Raw genomic sequence first — 18189 nt, 5'->3', positions numbered from 1 at the left:
CAATACTCAGACAGGATTGGTTTTCTAGAAGCAAATATTGGTATATTGTTATTTATTTGACTGAAAATCACACTTTTAGAGACTCAACTGTCTCATTTCATGACAAACAGACAGAAAACGTGAAACTTATATCACAAATAACCAGAATTTTTAAATTAATTGTGGCTTTTGACCATATAATAGACTTGACAATTTATACTTTGTGGGAATGGCTCAGGGAAAATTACTTTTCTCTATCATTCATCTAAAGAAAAAACAATAACTGGGGAGATACAGGGCACCCTGGAAATGTTTTAAAGTATTTTTATTTTATTGCAACGATAAGTTGTAAATAATTACAGATTGAGTGAGGAGCTAACAGGAAAACTTTTACAGTATATCCTTTAGTAGATGCAGACTGTCAGTAGTAATGATATAACACCATGGTGGAGCTCATTGTTTAAAACATAAATATTATTTGTGAATAATTAGTAGGCGTTTTACAGTGTGACTGAATCCCAGACGTTTTAACACAACTCGGTCTGTAGATTCCCGGAAAGTGGTGAAATTCAATTTCTTGTCTTCTGCTCTTCTCTCTTCTTCATTATTCGAACACATAAACCCTCACTGGCCATTCACATGACGGAGCACTTCTCCTCTGCTTTGCTCTTCAGCTCGGTGACCGTGGCCGAGGCCTTCTCCTTCAGCTGGTCCATGTCCATGTTCTGCAAGTTTTGAATCTGGCCCATGAGGGAGTCTTTGCACTCCTCCTCCGTGGCGTCCTCGTCCACCATCTTCAGCAGCTCCTCGGGCACGTCCACGTCGTCCCCGGCCATCTCAATCATGTTGTCATCCTGCTCGCTCTGCAGATGTCAACATCAGGATAAAGAACAAGGTCAGAACTCAGGTGTGTGTCACAGAGGTTGGTGTATAAACCTGATAACTGATATTAAGGGGAAGGAAATCTGGTTTTACACCTACGAAGTACCGAAAGAAAATATTTTTTACGTCATACGTTAGGCTCCAAACTAAAACATAAACCGGTTTATAATAATTTCCTCCCTGTATTAACCAAATATATTTGTTCATGTCAAAATCTTCACAAATACAATGTGCAGCACATTTATCTGAATGAAATCAGTTTCCTGGCGTTTGTATTTACACGATTTTTCCAAAAATACCAAATCTGCCTCCTTTCTAATAGTAACAGTTAAAAGGTTTTGAAAAAAATGTCAAGTCACACATAAAGTCTATCTACAATAAGGGATGACATTTTGTTTAGTTTTCCTGGGTTCTACCAAAGACTACCTGTACACATATATAAGTAAACAACCTTAAGGCTGGCGTAAAGGCTTTTTACAGGATTAACATGCTGCCTGTCAGGTTGCCTGGTTTCCACAACATTTCTGGTTCCAGTGCTTCACTGAAATCTGACAAACGTCACATAAATCTTCCTCTGTTAATCAGAGAGCATGTCACTGAACTGTATGTGAACCTCGGAAAAAAACTATTTTTCAATCCGTTTTGCGTAACAACATTTTTCATTTTTTGATTTTACACACTGAACACTTTTAAATTAACTACATTTGGCTGCGTTTGAATCCAAATTAGAAGCAAGCAACAATGCAAACAAGAAAACAAACAAATAGATGAACTCTGGACTCTTAATCCACGTTCAAATCAGCCCTCTAGGATATTCCTGCTGTCGATGTTTTCTGCATTTTTGTTTTTTTTTGTTGTGAAGAAGTCTCCTCTGACTTTATTATCCGCACTGCCACACTTTATGTGTCAGTGCATCACAGAAATGCGAAATTTAAAGCCTGTTCAACAAACTAAATCTAATCACTTAATATCTGGAATAGTCATGCAATAGGCACTTTCCTGTGACTACTTTAAACTTCAATCTGTGGGATTATCTCAGACCTGCTTTAGCCTCTCCTCTCACAATCCCAACGATAGTCTAAAGATATCTTCTACAGCGTTGCACGAGACCATAATTCCATTAGATGAACAGCAGTAACTTCCCTTTACTACTCATACTGTACTTGTTCCATTAAATATATAGCTTTTTTCTGACTCGCACTAATTGTACGTACTTTTGTTGTCAACCCCCTTCTCGTTAAAATAAAGGAAACAGCATAATAGGGTCCCTTTTGCCATATTATTGTTACTGAAAATTTCAATTAAAATGCAGATTTCAGCTCTAATAAAGGTACTTTGGCCTTTGTCACCTGTTCCCTTTCAGACTGATGCGCAATGTAAACTTCATTGAGGGAAAATAATTATATTTATACATATGGCTTCAAACCATTATCCTTATTATATTTGTGTGGTTTCAATTTAAAAGAAAAACAGTGAAAAGAAATCCGGCCATTATTTAAAGGAGAAGACTGAACAATAGCGCGTCTGTTGCAGGAGACTGTTAGAAAAGCCTCTATGAGCCAAGGTCATCACAGCATTCAGATGAATAAAAATCATGGTATTAGAAAGCCTGTAATATAAATAAACGTTACTATTTCACCATGTAGCAAATACTGCTCATCACAGGGTTTTTCTACCTTTTCAGTTCACCACTGTCTTCATTTCTTTGACTAGAAGTCTCTCTGCTGGTCTCTATCCTTAAATGGCTTAGATAAAATCCCTACCTACCTTGTTTGCTCCTTCCATTACAGATATATAGGAGTCCTTTGACGTCCTGGAATCGCTCAGTTTTGCACCCACTCAAGTAGATCTTGTTGTTTCTTAAAGCCAGTTCACTCTGCCTGGTGCTCCCTAATGAGCCTGGGACACCTGCTCAGTGGCATTTGGTTTTGTAAGAATCAAGGTGCAATATGGGACGCGCACAGGCTAACATCTCCAGGACGCTGGCTGAATGTCTTTCTCACTAATCTACTGGCATGATTTCCACCTCCTGTTGTCCAGGCTGCAGCTGCCAAGTGCTGCTGTTAGATTAAGGTGACCCCAACTAACCATGAAGCAGCTATTTCAATCTGCACGGCATTTAGCTCAGTCATCAAATTGTGCTTCCTTCTCTCACTGAAGGGTAAAGCCAATTAATAATCAATTATAATTACCAGTCCTAATTACACGACTGAGAAATGTGGAGAATGATCTGATTAAAAAAAGCATAAAAACCTGGAATAAATGCTTTCTAGGCAAATTGAAGTGTTTATTAATGTATTTGTCAACAAATATAAACAGATAATGAATGTCAATAGAGAAAACATGCTTGTGTTGTCATAAGATGTGTCGTCATATGGTAATAAAAAAAATAGTTACATTAACACTTAAAAATGTGTTTGTTATGCTAAATAGCTAAATGTAGGGTTTCAAGTAAAGTGCTACCTTAAAGGTAACTTGTTCAACCATTATATCTTTATATAATGTACTATTAATGTACTTTTAAACCATGAGTAACATGACACCTGTAGGGATGAGTGTGCATGTTTACCTTTGGCAGTCTGTATTTGTCTCTGAGGCACACTCTGAGTGTTGCCCTCTCCGCCTTCTTGTGTAAAAAATCTGCATCTCTCTCCATCCTGAAGAGACAAAAATAGATTATTATTACAGCAGTAACCTTTATTGCTGGTCACAAAAACATTGCAGATTAGTTTTTTGCTCTAAACCTGTTTTTTTCACCCCCTGAAGCACAAAAGTGCAAGAAAGCACCAATAAGGTGGAATTTGTCGACCTTCAGTTGGTTTATGAGATTACGTTTCTCATCCATGAATCAAATGCGACGTAAAACATTTTGGAGCTTTAGGATTTTCTTACCAAGGTTTCATTCGGTTATGCTTTCGTTGAACATTCATCCAGCCTGATACATACAGTGAATAATCTCCAGTTCATCTCAATACTGTGTACCATCAGTCTATATTAAGGCTCTCAATATGTTCTGTTTTAGTTACAACACAATACTGCTTTGCTGCTATTAGTGTACCTCTGGTGGTTTTTAATTTTGACTGGATTAGATCATAGATTATTTTTAACAAAACTGTATTTTCAACATCCATGCAGATGTTGTTGATAATAAGTGTCTTGTTATAGTTGAATTTAAGAGATTTTTGTGTAAACAGCTACGAGAATTTGATAACAATCTTTCTTTGGTGAAATTTGTAGCAAGATTAAAGATCAAAAATATTTTCACCTAGGTATTTAGTAGCTTGCATAACGAACAAACAAAAGTATTTCTCAGACATGCAATAGCCAATCTCCTGCCTTTACAATTAGATACACTAAAATCATATCCCTCAAATATAAACTACATACTGATGCTGCCTCTCTATTAAACAATAAAGTAGATATCATTAAGGTATAAATGACAGCAGAATATTACGCCATGCATTGTTCAACAACATGCGTTGCCAGTCAGAAGTATTTTGATCTTTAAATCATGTTTCCAAGGCAACTTGAGACTATAAACGCCAACACTGTTTTCCAGTAACGTGCACTTTGCGGGACCCTGCCGATGCCTTTGTTTTCAAGACGACACTCGCGTACTTTCGCCTCAGCCAATTACAGATGGGATTATTGGGCCAGACTGAGTCAAGCAGATTTGAAATCAAGCCAAGAAGCCGCAACTTGAACTGTAGTAAAACCACAACAACACAGTGTATTGAGGTTTGGAATAAACCCCGTTTGCTAAAAATGTTCTTTAAAGCCAGATTATTGCAGACACCTGAACATTTTTTAAGAGGAGCATGTTGTCTTTCATGTTCTCGCTCATAATTTATACGTTACAACGATTGCATGGATCATAATTTCTTGCTGCAGAGCTGATCTGTTACTAGAAATGTGCAATGAAAGAGAATGTGATCATTTTATGTCATCACTCAGGACAAATAAATTCAGTCCCCAAAATGATAGTAGAGAGGATTAATCTTGTTATGCAACACACAAAGAATGGATCAGCTTGTTTCTGCAGAATCTACTCTGTTTCAAAAAACCTCTAAAGAGGTCAGATTTATTGATTCTTTAAAAAAAAAGAAAATGTCAATTTGAATTTAGGATGCATTAATCACAATGTCAATCACTTGCATTTCTTAGATATTTACTTTGGTGGAAAGAAGTGTAAAACTGGCTATTTATCTAGACGTTTTTATAAGAGCTAAAGCAAATGATGAATTATTGATTCAGTACAAATACACGCATCATTTACTGCCCTAAAGTCCACATTATCAAGCTGTAAATGAAATATTCATTTTGCACTCGTTTATTCGGTTAGATTCATGACTAGAAAGTCACTTGAAATGTTCGTAATAACTGTTCTTGTTGCAGTAACAGATGACAGATTGTGGCAGATTATTGATCCAGGTCCAGCGTGACATTTAGCCTCACAGAATTATTATGGAGTGAATTGTGAAAATGGTGGAAGCTCTGCTGTGACCTTCAGCAACAGATACATCTCTGAACAACGCAGCCTGCTCTTTGTAAACTTGTGCAAACAATAAAAGACGCAGATGATTACATTTAGGGAGGTTTAGATGTGAAAAAATTAAGTGTTGAAAGTGTGAAAGAAGGTGATGGAACAGAAAACAGCTTATCAAGGTCAGATTGCACGCTCTGCAGCCGTACTCTTTTCAATAGGCCGGTGGCACCAATTCAAAATGGAGTACCGTCCGTGTTGCTACTTACTTCTCCTCCACCACCTGTTTTTGGTACTCTTCATACTCCTCGCGTGTCATCCCTGCTGCTTTGGCGGGATCTGTGGGGGTGGCCTCCTCTTCCTTGTCACCTCCACCACCAAGACCGATTCCTGACAGGGGGTTCCCAATCATGCTCTTGATCAAGAAAGCCATCTTGAGTTGTGTTTACTCTGCAAGGATGAGGATTTTTTTTTTGTAGATGAAAATGATGCTGCTCCTCTCTATGGCGCCCTTAGCTTTGGCTTCCTATAGATGTCAAATCCAGTGTAGCTCTCCAGCTAACCTGCTGCTTGTCTATGGAGCCAAGGACACACTGACGACAAGCAACAGACACAGACACACACACACACACACACACACTTAAACACACACACGTTTTGCCTCGGCCATAATCTGGATTTAATCCTCCCTGCTCCACTATACTAAGAGGCAGATGGCCTGTTTTCTCTCTATTTTTAAATCATGCAAAACTTTGTGGATATTTTTTTTAATGATTCTGACACTTGCATTCTTTGGTAAAACTTGGTCCAGCCTTCATCATGAGATGTTTTTTGGAGCTGGGTATCCTCAGTTTGTGACTACGCATATGTTGCTTCTGCGCACTGCTGCTTAATCATATTAGTAAAGTACGGGCCGGCCCGTGTGCAGCTTATACTGCTGAGAGCGAGCAGAGTAGAGAGAGAGAGAGGAGCGGGATTACAGTCCTGTTTATCCCCATGAAGCCATGCTCTATGTAGTGCTATTGTTCAGTGGGAGGATGATTGACAGGAGGATGAGCGATGGGGAGGAGACAACTCTCCTTTCATTTCACCACTGTCACTCTGTCAACCTGTAGATTACTCCAATATTCTCAAGCACTCAGAAATGAAACGTTATCTGAAACTCAAGATTTATAATTCAATAACTCTGCAATGCTCTTTCCCTCAGGAGGACTGCAGGACTCTTTGTAAAGATGTTTTTTTTTAAAATTTGTATTAGATACTACAGTCAAGCAACAGAATATCATATAATTATGTAGTAAAATCTCCAGTATATGAAACAATTCCTCTTGAGATTGTCCTTGACAGTTAAATCCATGATCTTTGACAGATCACTCGCTCTGGGCAGCTGGACTGATAATTCTTAAGGACGGAGAAATTCAACCTGCTAATATCTCCCGTGTGCAGGTCATGTGTACCTTCACTGAAGCCAGATGTGCCGTTAACCGCTTCAAATAATCCGCGATAAGCTTTCAGGTTTCCTGTCGCTGGCAATGCGGTCCAGTATTTTGATACCAGTGTGGTTTACATACATTCATGGTTCCCAGAAGATGAACTGCTCATCCTCTGACTTATCACTGCATGATGTTGACATTTGTGGTTTTATAGTTAAATATCTCAACAACTATGAAATAGGTTGCAACGAGTGTCCCTTTTAAATTCACTTTTGATCTACTCCTTAATCAAGACAGTATTTTAATTTATCCAAGTGTTGATTATCAACCGCTTGCACGCTAATGTGATGAACTACAATGGCGAACATAGTAAACGTTATGCTGCTCAGCATCTGCATGTTAGTATTGTCACTGTGAGTGTGTCAGGTTGGTGACATTAGTATGTAGTTCAAAGTACAGAATCACAGACCTGCTGTCATGGCTCTTGTTATTGCTCCTTTTTAGACTTCAACGTCGTCACGCTGAGCTATCGATACTGGTCGCTGATTGGCCCTTCAGAGTCGCTGAGCAAACTTTAACGTGAACAGTCAAGAAAACGGACTTCTTTTGCTGCTCTTTTTCAATAGTGCAATTGGCCTTTTCTATACATTTTTAATCAAATAATTGAAGAAGTACACTACACAGTACGTACTGTAGTAGCAAACTGAAAAAAAACTGTCATGATGAGAGTTAGCCAAAACATTTGTTATTCAGTGTCGATGCATCATGTGTGACGTGTTTCTCACGTAATAACAAAATATGCAGACCTCACATTAATTTGTTTTCTGTTTATGTAAAGGTGGCAGGATATGTCAGATTCTGACACGTTTGAGTCAATCAAAACAGATAAACAGAAGCAGACAAGCATGTGTGCGTTTTCATCACCAATAGTTCTGCAGTATTTTATACAAAATTGCACAATTCAAAACACAGGTTCTTTTGTTTTCAGTTCGGTTGCATGGTTTGGGACTGTGGCAGACTTTAGCTCTTTCAAAACAAAATCTAACGATCTGACCAACCAGGAATACTGTAAGGAACATGTTACATCATGTTGGAAATCCAGAACGACAAGTCTCACGCTGGCATTCATACACACTTTACTGATCAAATTAAAAATCTGCAAGTCATTAAAACAAACTTCTCCAACAAAACCCAATTTTTCAAGTACAATAACTTACAATCTGAAAATAATTAAACCAAAAACAAAATTGACATTCCCTCATTTACACACTCTTGGTTTATAAACGCATGTCATCAAAAGAACTTCTTTGCTGCTGCTTCTTGTTGACTTCTGCAAGAGAAAAAAAAAAAGACAGAGAATTAGAAAAGTGTTGAAATCCACAGGTTAACCAAATAAAAAGCAATGAGGTACTTACTTGTACATGATGTAGCAGAAGAACAGAATTGACTGGATGACGATGAAGATTGCAAAATGAACTGTGGATAAGCAGGAAGGCATGGGAGGCACCTCGGGACACTTCACAATCTTCTCGGCGGGATTCTGCATGTGAAAACAAACCACGGCTTCAGTCAATGAAATTTTAATGTCGTATTTTATAAACTGCTCCCAGTGAGACTCCAAACTCGGATCTGTACCTGAGCATTACGCTGCACCAGGTGCTCCACGTCCCTTCTGACCGTGTGGAGATGTTCCTTTAAGTCGTTGAAGTGCTGAATTGTCTCATACGTCCCCATACTGCCTGCATTACCCTGGTGCTGGACAGACCCAATCTGTTTCAGTGACTCATAGAAGGAGTTTCTGAGGAGACAAGGAGAAGACGCATCGAGTTTGACTGAGTTTGGCAGCAGTCCTCGAAGAAGCATCGTACTATAACCGTGAATACTGCAAGAGGGCCTCCCGACGGACTGACATAATTCATGTTGGTATAAATATTACACACAGTAAATATGCTGTGGTATTGTTTGCTTACAGTCATATAAATTGACCAAAATTAATCTTTTAATCTCTATTCACTGGAGGCGCTACATATTCTCAAAGTTTGAAAAACAGAAAATTACCATCTGATAAAAGAGGTCATGATTGCTAAATTAATCCCTGATCAAAACATGTTCTTACAACAGATTACAAGTGCAGTAGGTTAGGAAACAGCAGAAATAGAGGAACACCACTGGATTATGCAATCTATAAGAGTCTAGCTACGATGCTGAAGACAGATTTAAAATGTTGATTTCACAAAGCATAACAGAAAAGAAATCTATTTGGTTCCTGTAATTGTATCATACTATGTGTGCATTCAAAAAGCTTTATTTGTTTCCAAACAGAGGATGAGAATGTTGTCTTTTTTTTTTTTCTCCTCAGCATTACTGGTTTGGGTTGGTTAGTTATGAATGTAAAGCAACATTATGCCACTATTCTACCCTAAAATAACAGCTTTATATCATTTTGTACACTAACTGGTACTACTGTATGTAACTTTGGTTGACCACGTTCAATCTCTGGCGAAAAGTGCTTTTGGTCTGCAGCCAACTTTAAGAAGAAGCGATCTGAGATTGACCGAGCAAGAGGCCAGACTAGAACAAACCTCCGACTGGCTTTTTAGTTAGTGGCGAGAGAAATGAAACGCTGCAAGGCAGAAGATGAGCTGGCCTTCTTGATGCTGGACTAGGAAGTAATATTTGCTGGCTTCCTATGTCTTCTGTTGTTGCACTTGCTTGGTGTTTACGTCTGAAATTAAGCTGATCGTTACCATTAATACCAGAGCTGATATTCTGCCTCCAGCAGTTGCCAGTAGCAACCGTTATAGACAAACATAGCCATTGCTGCTTAACTGACAGTCACCTGCGACCAAGCAAATATCAAGTTTTTTCTGTATGCACTACTCTACCTCGCTGCATAGCTGTGCAACTAAACACACAGTGACGGCAAATTTAAAGTGCTTGTTACAATGATTATGCTGCTAAAGAACATAATGAAAAAAGTGGTCAAGTTTAATCTTAATTTCTTTTGGATGAGTCACTTTTTGCAACAAATCACTTCCTAAAAACGTTCGAGTGTCTTTAAGTTAAAGGACAACAGCACTTATGGTTGAGAGAGGCAGAAGTCACAGCCAATATCTTCTCATGTTCCTGTCGTTAAAACTGTAAATCTGTATTTTCACTTTCAATTTCGTCAGTAAATGAAGTTAAAATAGTAAAAATGACTCTCAGAGGAGAATGAAGATGTCTGAGCCCGGATCACATTTCTCAACAAATGAAATTTCTCAAAGTTGATTACTTACAGGGAGGACGTAATAACTTTCCCTTATCATCTTAAACACATCTAAGGCGATTATGAAGAAAAAAGTGACTTGACAAATGAACAGAATTCCAGCAGTGTAAGTAGGAAGGCCCTGGAGGGAGGGGATTGTGACAAGAAATCAATTGGAGGGAAATCATGTTTTTCTTGTGTTTGACAGACGTATTTAAAGACTACTAATCTGATAAGGACAAAATGGTGCTAAAATGTGGCCTTTTCTTGCTCGGCCACATGGCCAAGATCTGAAACAGGGATGACATATAGACAAAATCTAATTTGTTTGACAAAAAAAAAAAATCTCCCTTGAGAAAGTAAGTGAGCATTTATTAAACCCTACATCTAATCTTCATCTCCTACAAGTGACCCATTTATGAGCAGAAAGCCCTCTTTGTATGTTCTGAGAGTCTGAGATGAAGTCCTATCATAAACTCTGTGTTCATAAGACAGGTCAGCATCAACTGAGAGCTTAATCTATCAAGTAATACAGATCAGTCGCTCACATTAGCACATTAGAGGGAGCAGCTGCAGCCTTTTGCCAGGGTCCGAACGCATTTACTGTGTCAATCAGCTTACTTCAGTGCACCACCTTAGCTTAAAATTGCCACTGTGCTTACGTGCTTTCTTAAAATTAAATCTTTAGAAACTGTCTTTCCTTGCTCACTATAGGATTTAATTCACTTACAGAGCAAGTGAGTAGATTCAGCAGAGGAGCAAGTATGAGTTATGGGTCAACAATATAATATAAAAATCATGTATGCAAAATCATTTGAGAATGAATGTCGTGTTGGATTTAGGCCATACGAACAGCTTGATTCTTTTATGATACACGAGACTAAGAGATTAATGTTACATAAAATACAATCTTTAATATCTTGTGATTCTGATTAATTCTTTATGCAGATGGTCTGTGAAAATTAAGACACAATCAAACGGCAGCCACAGAACAAATATGTCAAGATTGAATTGACGAACATAATTTATTTGTTTATACAGCGGATTTTTTTTTTTAAGTGTGCAAAGGACTGAAGTAAATTAATGAATTTAGGATTTTAATTTCCGAGACAATTAATTGGTGATCTAAAAATTTACATGCTAATTAGATCATACATAACTGAATCATTTGTGAAGTTGAAGAAATCTGCTCACTAATCCACGGTTTTGAGGGAGATATATATATATATATATATTTATTTATTTATTTATTTATTTTTTTTTTTTAAATCGGTTGTGTGTTCACAAGGACTAAGTCCACAAGCAACTTAGCCAAGAAACACAAAAGCACAAATATGTCATTGTCAAAACACAAGCTCTTAACATAAAAAAATGACTTTCTGTACAATCAGGCTTACTTACTGTAAGTACCAAAATCAAACTCTCATTTGAGACTTGAAGGCACACCATCATATAATCTCTTAAACTGTATTATTTTAGCATTAAAATCTGAGAGCAGCTAAGGAAATCCTTTGTATTGTTAGAGAAGCAGGGCACTACACAGATATCACGATACCTATCATGCTGTAATTATAGTTTGTCTCAGCAGTGCCAGAATTATTCTTCAAGGAAATAATTTATTTAAAAAATCGGACTCAAATTCCTCAAATATAATTAACCTTTTTACAGATTTGATCACTTTCACACCACAAGCAGAGACAACAGACTAGTGAACTGGTTTAGAGGTAAGATCAAGGCAGTGTGGCGATTATCTATTTTAGAGGTGAGCCTTTTTAGCCTCGGTGGGTGCAGAGAAGAGTCATTCGGTGCTGGACTGACTGTGGAGGAAGCTGTTGCAGCAGCTGGATTATCACCTGTGATGCTGCAGCCACTGCATCCTGAGATTAAATATGATTTGAGGGATTTAACCGGCAGGATTTTTACTTGTTTTTCTGGAGTATCACGGATGCCTCTTTATGTTTTGTGCAAAAACAACAGCTCGTTTTTAAGAACAACTGAACGTCAACAACAGCGCTGTTGTTGCTTACCTCAGTTCGTTCAGGTTCTTGAGAACCTCCTGCTGTGTGGCCATGACGGAGCCCAGCTGCTGACTGGCAGAATCCCCCTGAGAGACAAATACAGCATAACGGTCTGAAGGTTAAACACTTTGTGATAAAGCCTGACTGGTCAATGTCTGCTTGCTTTCCAAACAAAGCATGACAAAGTGTTGATAATCTGTTTGATCAAGTTTCCAATTGTCTCCTATAATCCAAATACATTTTTCATTCATTGATAAGATGAAATATATATCTTATATGATAAGAAAAAATATATTGCAAATTATTTGTAACCCGGTACCCAACATGGTTTCTTGACGATGACACGCTCACCTGTCCCGACTCAGTGTTCGTCCCTTTCTTGGCGACCTCGTCCGTGATAACGGAGACATATCGACGCTGCTCGTCCAGGATCATAGCGAGCTGCCGGTGTAGCTGTTTGATCTCCAGATGGATCCGGTTCTGGCCTTCAAACACCTGACGGATCTCCCGGTCGTTCACGGTCTCGTACAAATCTTCAACTGAAGAGACAACAAACGTCGTAAATTAACATCCAGTTAAAGCAAAATCTACAAACCTTTCGTGAAGTATTACCGAGGTAGTAGTTTTTCATTCATTTCTTTTTTTTATACAATATACTTGTTTTCCAAATAATTAAACTTTTTGTTTGTTGTTGTTCTGTTGAGATAATACAAAACCGATTATAACAAGACAGACAGATTTACTTTACGATACATTTTTCCCAATAATTTTTTAGATCACTCTTTGGGCCATTACGCTTCAGAAAACTAACTTGGCTCTCCTTGGACGTCTGGGTGCTCTTTCTGAAACTCCTCTTTCTTTTTGTCGAGCTCTTGCTGGAAGTTCTGAAATTCCTCCTGGTACTTGTCCTTCTCTTCTTTAGGAATCTCAGATTCAACTGGGGGCTTCAATGAGAAGGACAAAAAAACCCTTCTGTGAGCTCAATAGAGGCAGTGCTCAGGCGACGTAGTGCACAGACATGCATGCGCACAACCGCAAAGAAGTAAATGACACATGAGAATGGAAAAGTATGAGGAGCTCGAGGGAAGTGTAGTTACCGGCTGCTGGCCTGGCTCTGTGAGTCTGAATAACAAGAAGGACAAAACATCGTGGTCATCTGTTGGAGGAAAGAAATGGTCAATTAGAAAATCACAAACAAAAGAAAAAAAACATTTAAATATGTTACATTACCACAAAACTGGGTAATAAGATGGTAATATCCCGGGAACAACTATAATAATAGAAGGTAAAACTTTGATTTATTACAGAGTAATAAACTGGTCACATCTTCCATAACAATAAAAATATCTTCTAATAGAGTAGCATCAGGTCACAATAAAAAAACTAAAATTAATTAGAGCTTAACTGATGTTTTGGGGCTGATGTTGATACTCCTGATAAGAAGTAAAACAATTCCAATATCGATATATTGACTGAAATGTGGTTATCAAACACTTGTGACTAAGATATTTAAGGGAGGCAGCATCTTTCACAGTTTCATTTGAAACTTTATTGTCCAATCAATAGTCCATCAGTACATTAAAACAGTGAACTTCACTGGGAATGTAATGATTATAAATATCTATATAATACACATGGGCTGATATTACTGTCGGGTAAAAGGTGTAAATTTGATGAAAAACGTAGTAATAATAGAGGTCATGACAGTGAGGTAATGTTGCGTCATTGTTGTCATAATTGTCAAAATCAAGGAAAGTTCCCATCAGTAATTATGAGAAAATAACACTAAAATTAGTCTTCCATCAAAATGAGGAAAATAAAAAAACTGCCTGCATTTATTTTCTTTTAATTATTTGAACTCTTGGTCTAAATTAAACTCCTCACCTGGTGAGTTTACCGGAGTAATTCTGTAGATCACCTCAGCCTAGAAAACTAGTCTGGTTGTGACTGACAGAAATATATTGGGTTTTAAAAAAAGAGATTTTACAGTTGTTGTTTGAAAAATAAATAAATAAATGTACCTGCTAATCCACCGGTGGCGGCTGAAATGCCAAAGAAACCGTCATTAGGAATAACCATGTTGTCGATTTTAGTGCAGAACTCATAGTCCTCTTTGTCTGGAGTGAAACCATTGTTGATCATGACCTGAGCAGGAAGAAACAAAATAATAATTACTGTAACAAAGTTTTCTTTCCCTTCACATCTGGAATATAATTTTTTTTTTTATGCGTTTTTGTTTTCTCCTACCGTTAACGTCTTCTTGTAGTACGTTATTTTGGCTCTGACAGGATAAGGTTTGTTTCGGAAGTCTCGTAAACATGTGCCGAGTGCCTGTGTGGTGCCGTCACTGGTTGAAAACATCATTTAAAGAGTGATGACAAGACAAAACAAAGTTTATTAGATAAGTGAATAACATCAATGCCGGTGTATGTTTTTGTAAACACTCATTTAGCGGTACAGTAAACACTGTGAATTCTAAGACAAACTAAAAGAGTGATTTAAAGCTTTCACTCGGGTGAGATTAGGAAAGATAGAGGATTATTTACTTTCCAAGCAAATATAATCATATTTCCTAATCTTCTTTAAGTTGCCAAAATTTGAGTTGGTGACGACATCAGAGGAAAGCAAAAAGAAATGTTCACTTACTTTTGATGGTCATAAACAAGGTTGCCATTGTTCCCCACAACAAGTATAGCTGGGTTATTTTTCTGGAATGACAATGAGGGGAAAAAAAACAACAATAAGTCACATTAATCCTTTTGTCATCTGAAGACCAGCACTGGCTTTGCATTTAAGTAATCTTATTCAAAATACCACAATCCAATACCTGTGAGCACAAACAAATCATATTAACTGACTGGTGAAAGACTTGTTTTGCATTATATTTTTATTTTCAAAATATTTGACAGTCCAATAGAGGTGTTATTTTGGGAGGATGTAGGCTACCTCTGCAGCAGACAATCTTTAAACTGGCTGCACACAGAACCGACAGAAACAAACACTGAATGCAGCTTCAGCAGTGAACATTCCTCTGAAAACCTTTCGGGACGACTCCCGGAAACAAACAATCATCAGTCGTTGAAGCTAAAACAATTATCAGAAATGTGGAGTTGACACCGACCTTTCCATCATTGTCGAACGAGTCAAAGAAGATACCGACTCCATTCCACTGATCGGCAGCACCGTACACCGGACCGTCGAGGCCTTGTGAAGTGGTGAACCACACAGCCTGTCAGACAAAGACAAACAAACAGGACACGTGTTTATTTCAGTATCCTTAACTAAACAAGGCTGCAGCCTTTCTGCGACCGCTTCAATATTGTTACGTAACTTGCTGTACAAAATCTTCTCACACAGGCGACATCTTTTCTCCCAACATTAAAAGGGATTGACTCACGTGGAGAATAACTCACCGAGTACCGACCTCTTAACCAAATGCTCCAGTCCAGGCAACAAGGGCTGGACTCAGTCACAAAAACTACAATCATGGTTCTACACTGTAGTCCGGTCCGGTCAGGACTCTTACGAGCAAGCTCAAGATAACCAAGTGCTCTCGAAAGGCAACTGAACTGTGGTTGAGAGTCCAGTCACCTTTGGAGAACACTTCAAAAGATCATGACTTCACCGTAGTTCTTTTGTCAGGATGAGCACCTTTCTTTGAGATGCAAGTTTCTCCACATCGAATAGCTGCATCCCTGCTCAGTGTGTCCGCAGCGTATCTTACTGAACTTTTGTGACATGCATAGGTTGATTATTGTGTAGGTGTTCCTCGGACTGATCGCAATAAAAGGCCGCTTCAGCATGTGTAGTTTTATCATGCAACACATTGCCACAGATGTCACAGATTTTGAGGCAGCATGCAGAGCAGTTGCCCGTGACCTGAATGTTCGCTTCTCCGGCACGAGCCGTCTCCGATGTCACTACTGAGAATTCGGCCGTACTTTGTGTTTTTTTTTTTTTTTTTGAAGACGTCTTTTACTTCAACGTATGAGAAACGGAAGCGGAAAAACAAAAGTGTTGGGTTTATATTTTTGTTGAATGTACATACGGGCTTGTGTGCCGGCTCCACTGCACCACACACAAACAAAAGTTAAGTAGTTTGTCTGACCGGCTAACAAAGCTCAGCGAACTCTGTCATAAACATTACAAACTTGAGGGAGTTTGGCTGCAGTGGAAGTCCATATAATCATGATTTGTCGTGGCACATTGGGGCTAAATTGGGCCAAGCAGGGCTCGTGAAAAAAAAAAAAAGGGCTCTTGACTTGATATCCGACAGACAAGATGGTTTTATTCCTCCTTACCAAACCGTCTGCTCCCATTCTGCCTCGTCCAGATACTCTGAAGGTCACCTCGGCCTCCCAGTGTTCAAAGTTGACTTTGTTTTTTGTCCACACAGTGCCCCGCTGACTCCTGAGCGATGGCGTAATGCGCACCTGGTCTGCACTTGGAATAGTATCTGGGATGATGAGGAGGGAGAAAGGGTAAGTGTCACAGCTAATTTATCACACAATTTCAACAGATGCAGTGTTTTGTATTCCACAGTGGTAAAACCTTCCCGTGTGGCTCCTTCTACCTCTTTATGTGAAGTAGAAGTATTGTTATTATCGGCCAGCATTATCAAGGTGTGCTCATGCTCTAATCTCTGTACTGTTTAGTTCCTGGTTAAATGAGCAATCTGAGGACCTCTGTGAACTTGTTAAGGGCTGTTTTTTTTTTGTTTTTTTTACTAGTTTTACACACAAACTAATCCCAACTTGGTAAGATTTATGAGTTTATAAATCAAATGTCAAATATTACTTAGTTACACTTTTAATTTTTGAGGATTTGCTGCTTATGAAAGTAAACTGAATTATTTTAGGTCTGCTAAAAGGGTTAAAAAATGACGTCACCTATAACTCTTAGAAAGAAGCAGTTAATTGATAGAGTAATCTGCAGATTTATCACTGAATGTAATCATCATTTACACCACAGGATCAATGCTGATTTCTGGGGAATGCGGTGTCATGTCATGCAGCTCATTTCAGTGACTGGACAACTCAGTGTGTGATGCAAGAATCCAAAGGGCTTTTTTTTTTAGCAAGAGGAAAGTTCAAAACTGCAGCCGTACGTGTCTGCACAGACTTCTGCATCAGTCAGGGCCTTTAATATCTTGAATCATCTCCCCACCTGGTAGTACGACACTAAAATACAACCGGCTGCTAAAATCGAAGCATTTCTCAATGCACTTTTGAATGCACAAAGTACTTCTGAACAAACCTGCGCGGAAACACGTTCGTTCCAAACCGCAAACAGGACCGACCTCGGCTGCACTCGTGTCATCTTTGCACGAGACGGTGAACGCGTTTCATGCCCAGCGGTTGAGATGTTCACAGCTGGATACAAACTTACTTCCAGTGTGGATCCAAAACGGGATGCCGCCGTCGGTCTGAGACAGATGCGGTCCTTTGAAGCTGTATTTGTACTCGAAGCGGCGGTGAGGAGCGTCGTCTGACGCCGAGGCACCCGCGGAGGTGTCGGCGACGCCGCAGTGAACTATTAACGTAGTGAGAAAAGTTAATATCAACACACGAGCGGTCGCAGCCCGGCGCTGTGCTATGGACACCGCCATGTTTCGGTATCACTGCTGACGTAGCGCAGAGTCCGCGAGCATGACGGGATGCCTGCAGGGCCAACAGGGCGTTTTCTCATTGGACGATTTTTGGGTCCTAGCTTTACCTCCCTCCCACTCCCTCTGAGACTCCCCCTCCCCGCCACCCCCCCCCCCCCCCCCCCCCACACACACACACACACACTTCCGACTCTCTGGCTTTCTTTTTGTACAGCTGATACTGGCAATAAGGGTCTCCAGCACAGACGTCAGGTGGCCAGCAACGCATCATAAATGAATATATTATAGATACATATGCAAGAAAATAAATCAATACAAATTACATCTGTGAATTAAGAGTGTATGCATACAAATTATTGTTTAAAAGGTTTTTGGGAAATTAACAGTAAAAATGATGAATGTCAACAACAAAAAAGGATCTGTTTGTTTACAAGTAAAAACCCTGCACTCAAAATCTTTCGTAAATGCTAAACTATTTGCTGGTCTGTTCAGCCCTGGGTCTGTAAACCAGGAACAATATAAACTTTCTTTATGCTCAC

The 18189-nt window shown here is 38.9% G+C and overlaps 2 protein-coding genes and 1 long non-coding RNA gene across 3 annotated transcripts in view; 1 reads left to right on the top strand and 2 right to left on the bottom strand.

Annotated features, from left to right (window-relative positions):
• Positions 1-614: 614 nt before the first annotated feature.
• Positions 615-5777, bottom strand: cplx4a (complexin 4a). Its single transcript, XM_069170522.1, has 3 exons — positions 5614-5777; positions 3431-3518; positions 615-842 (listed from the first exon to the last, which is right to left on the bottom strand). The coding sequence occupies exons 1-3, from the start codon at positions 5775-5777 to the stop codon at positions 615-617; spliced, it is 480 nt and encodes a 159-aa protein (XP_069026623.1).
• A 1812-nt stretch (positions 5778-7589) lies between these two features.
• lman1 (lectin, mannose-binding, 1) lies at positions 7590-17657 on the bottom strand. The gene is made up of 13 exons (XM_069170394.1): positions 17431-17657; positions 16344-16498; positions 15164-15271; positions 14689-14750; positions 14290-14389; positions 14064-14187; positions 13140-13198; positions 12854-12986; positions 12394-12581; positions 12052-12128; positions 8413-8575; positions 8193-8317; positions 7590-8107 (listed from the first exon to the last, which is right to left on the bottom strand). The coding sequence occupies exons 1-13, from the start codon at positions 17648-17650 to the stop codon at positions 8071-8073; spliced, it is 1551 nt and encodes a 516-aa protein (XP_069026495.1). The 5' UTR covers positions 17651-17657; the 3' UTR covers positions 7590-8070.
• The window catches only part of LOC138210952 (uncharacterized), a 57220-nt gene continuing 55483 nt past the window's right edge, over positions 16453-18189 (top strand). Inside the window, exon 1 of the long non-coding RNA XR_011179303.1 lies at positions 16453-16523. This is a non-coding gene — a long non-coding RNA (uncharacterized lncRNA). The remainder of the gene's footprint in view (positions 16524-18189) is intronic.

Source organism: Embiotoca jacksoni, unplaced genomic scaffold (assembly GCF_022577435.1).
Source record: "Embiotoca jacksoni isolate LCO1_2020_lvr unplaced genomic scaffold, fEmbJac1.0.p SCAF_10, whole genome shotgun sequence".
NCBI classification, from domain to species: domain Eukaryota; kingdom Metazoa; phylum Chordata; class Actinopteri; family Embiotocidae; genus Embiotoca; species Embiotoca jacksoni.
This window is presented reverse-complemented; position numbering and strand designations above follow the sequence as displayed.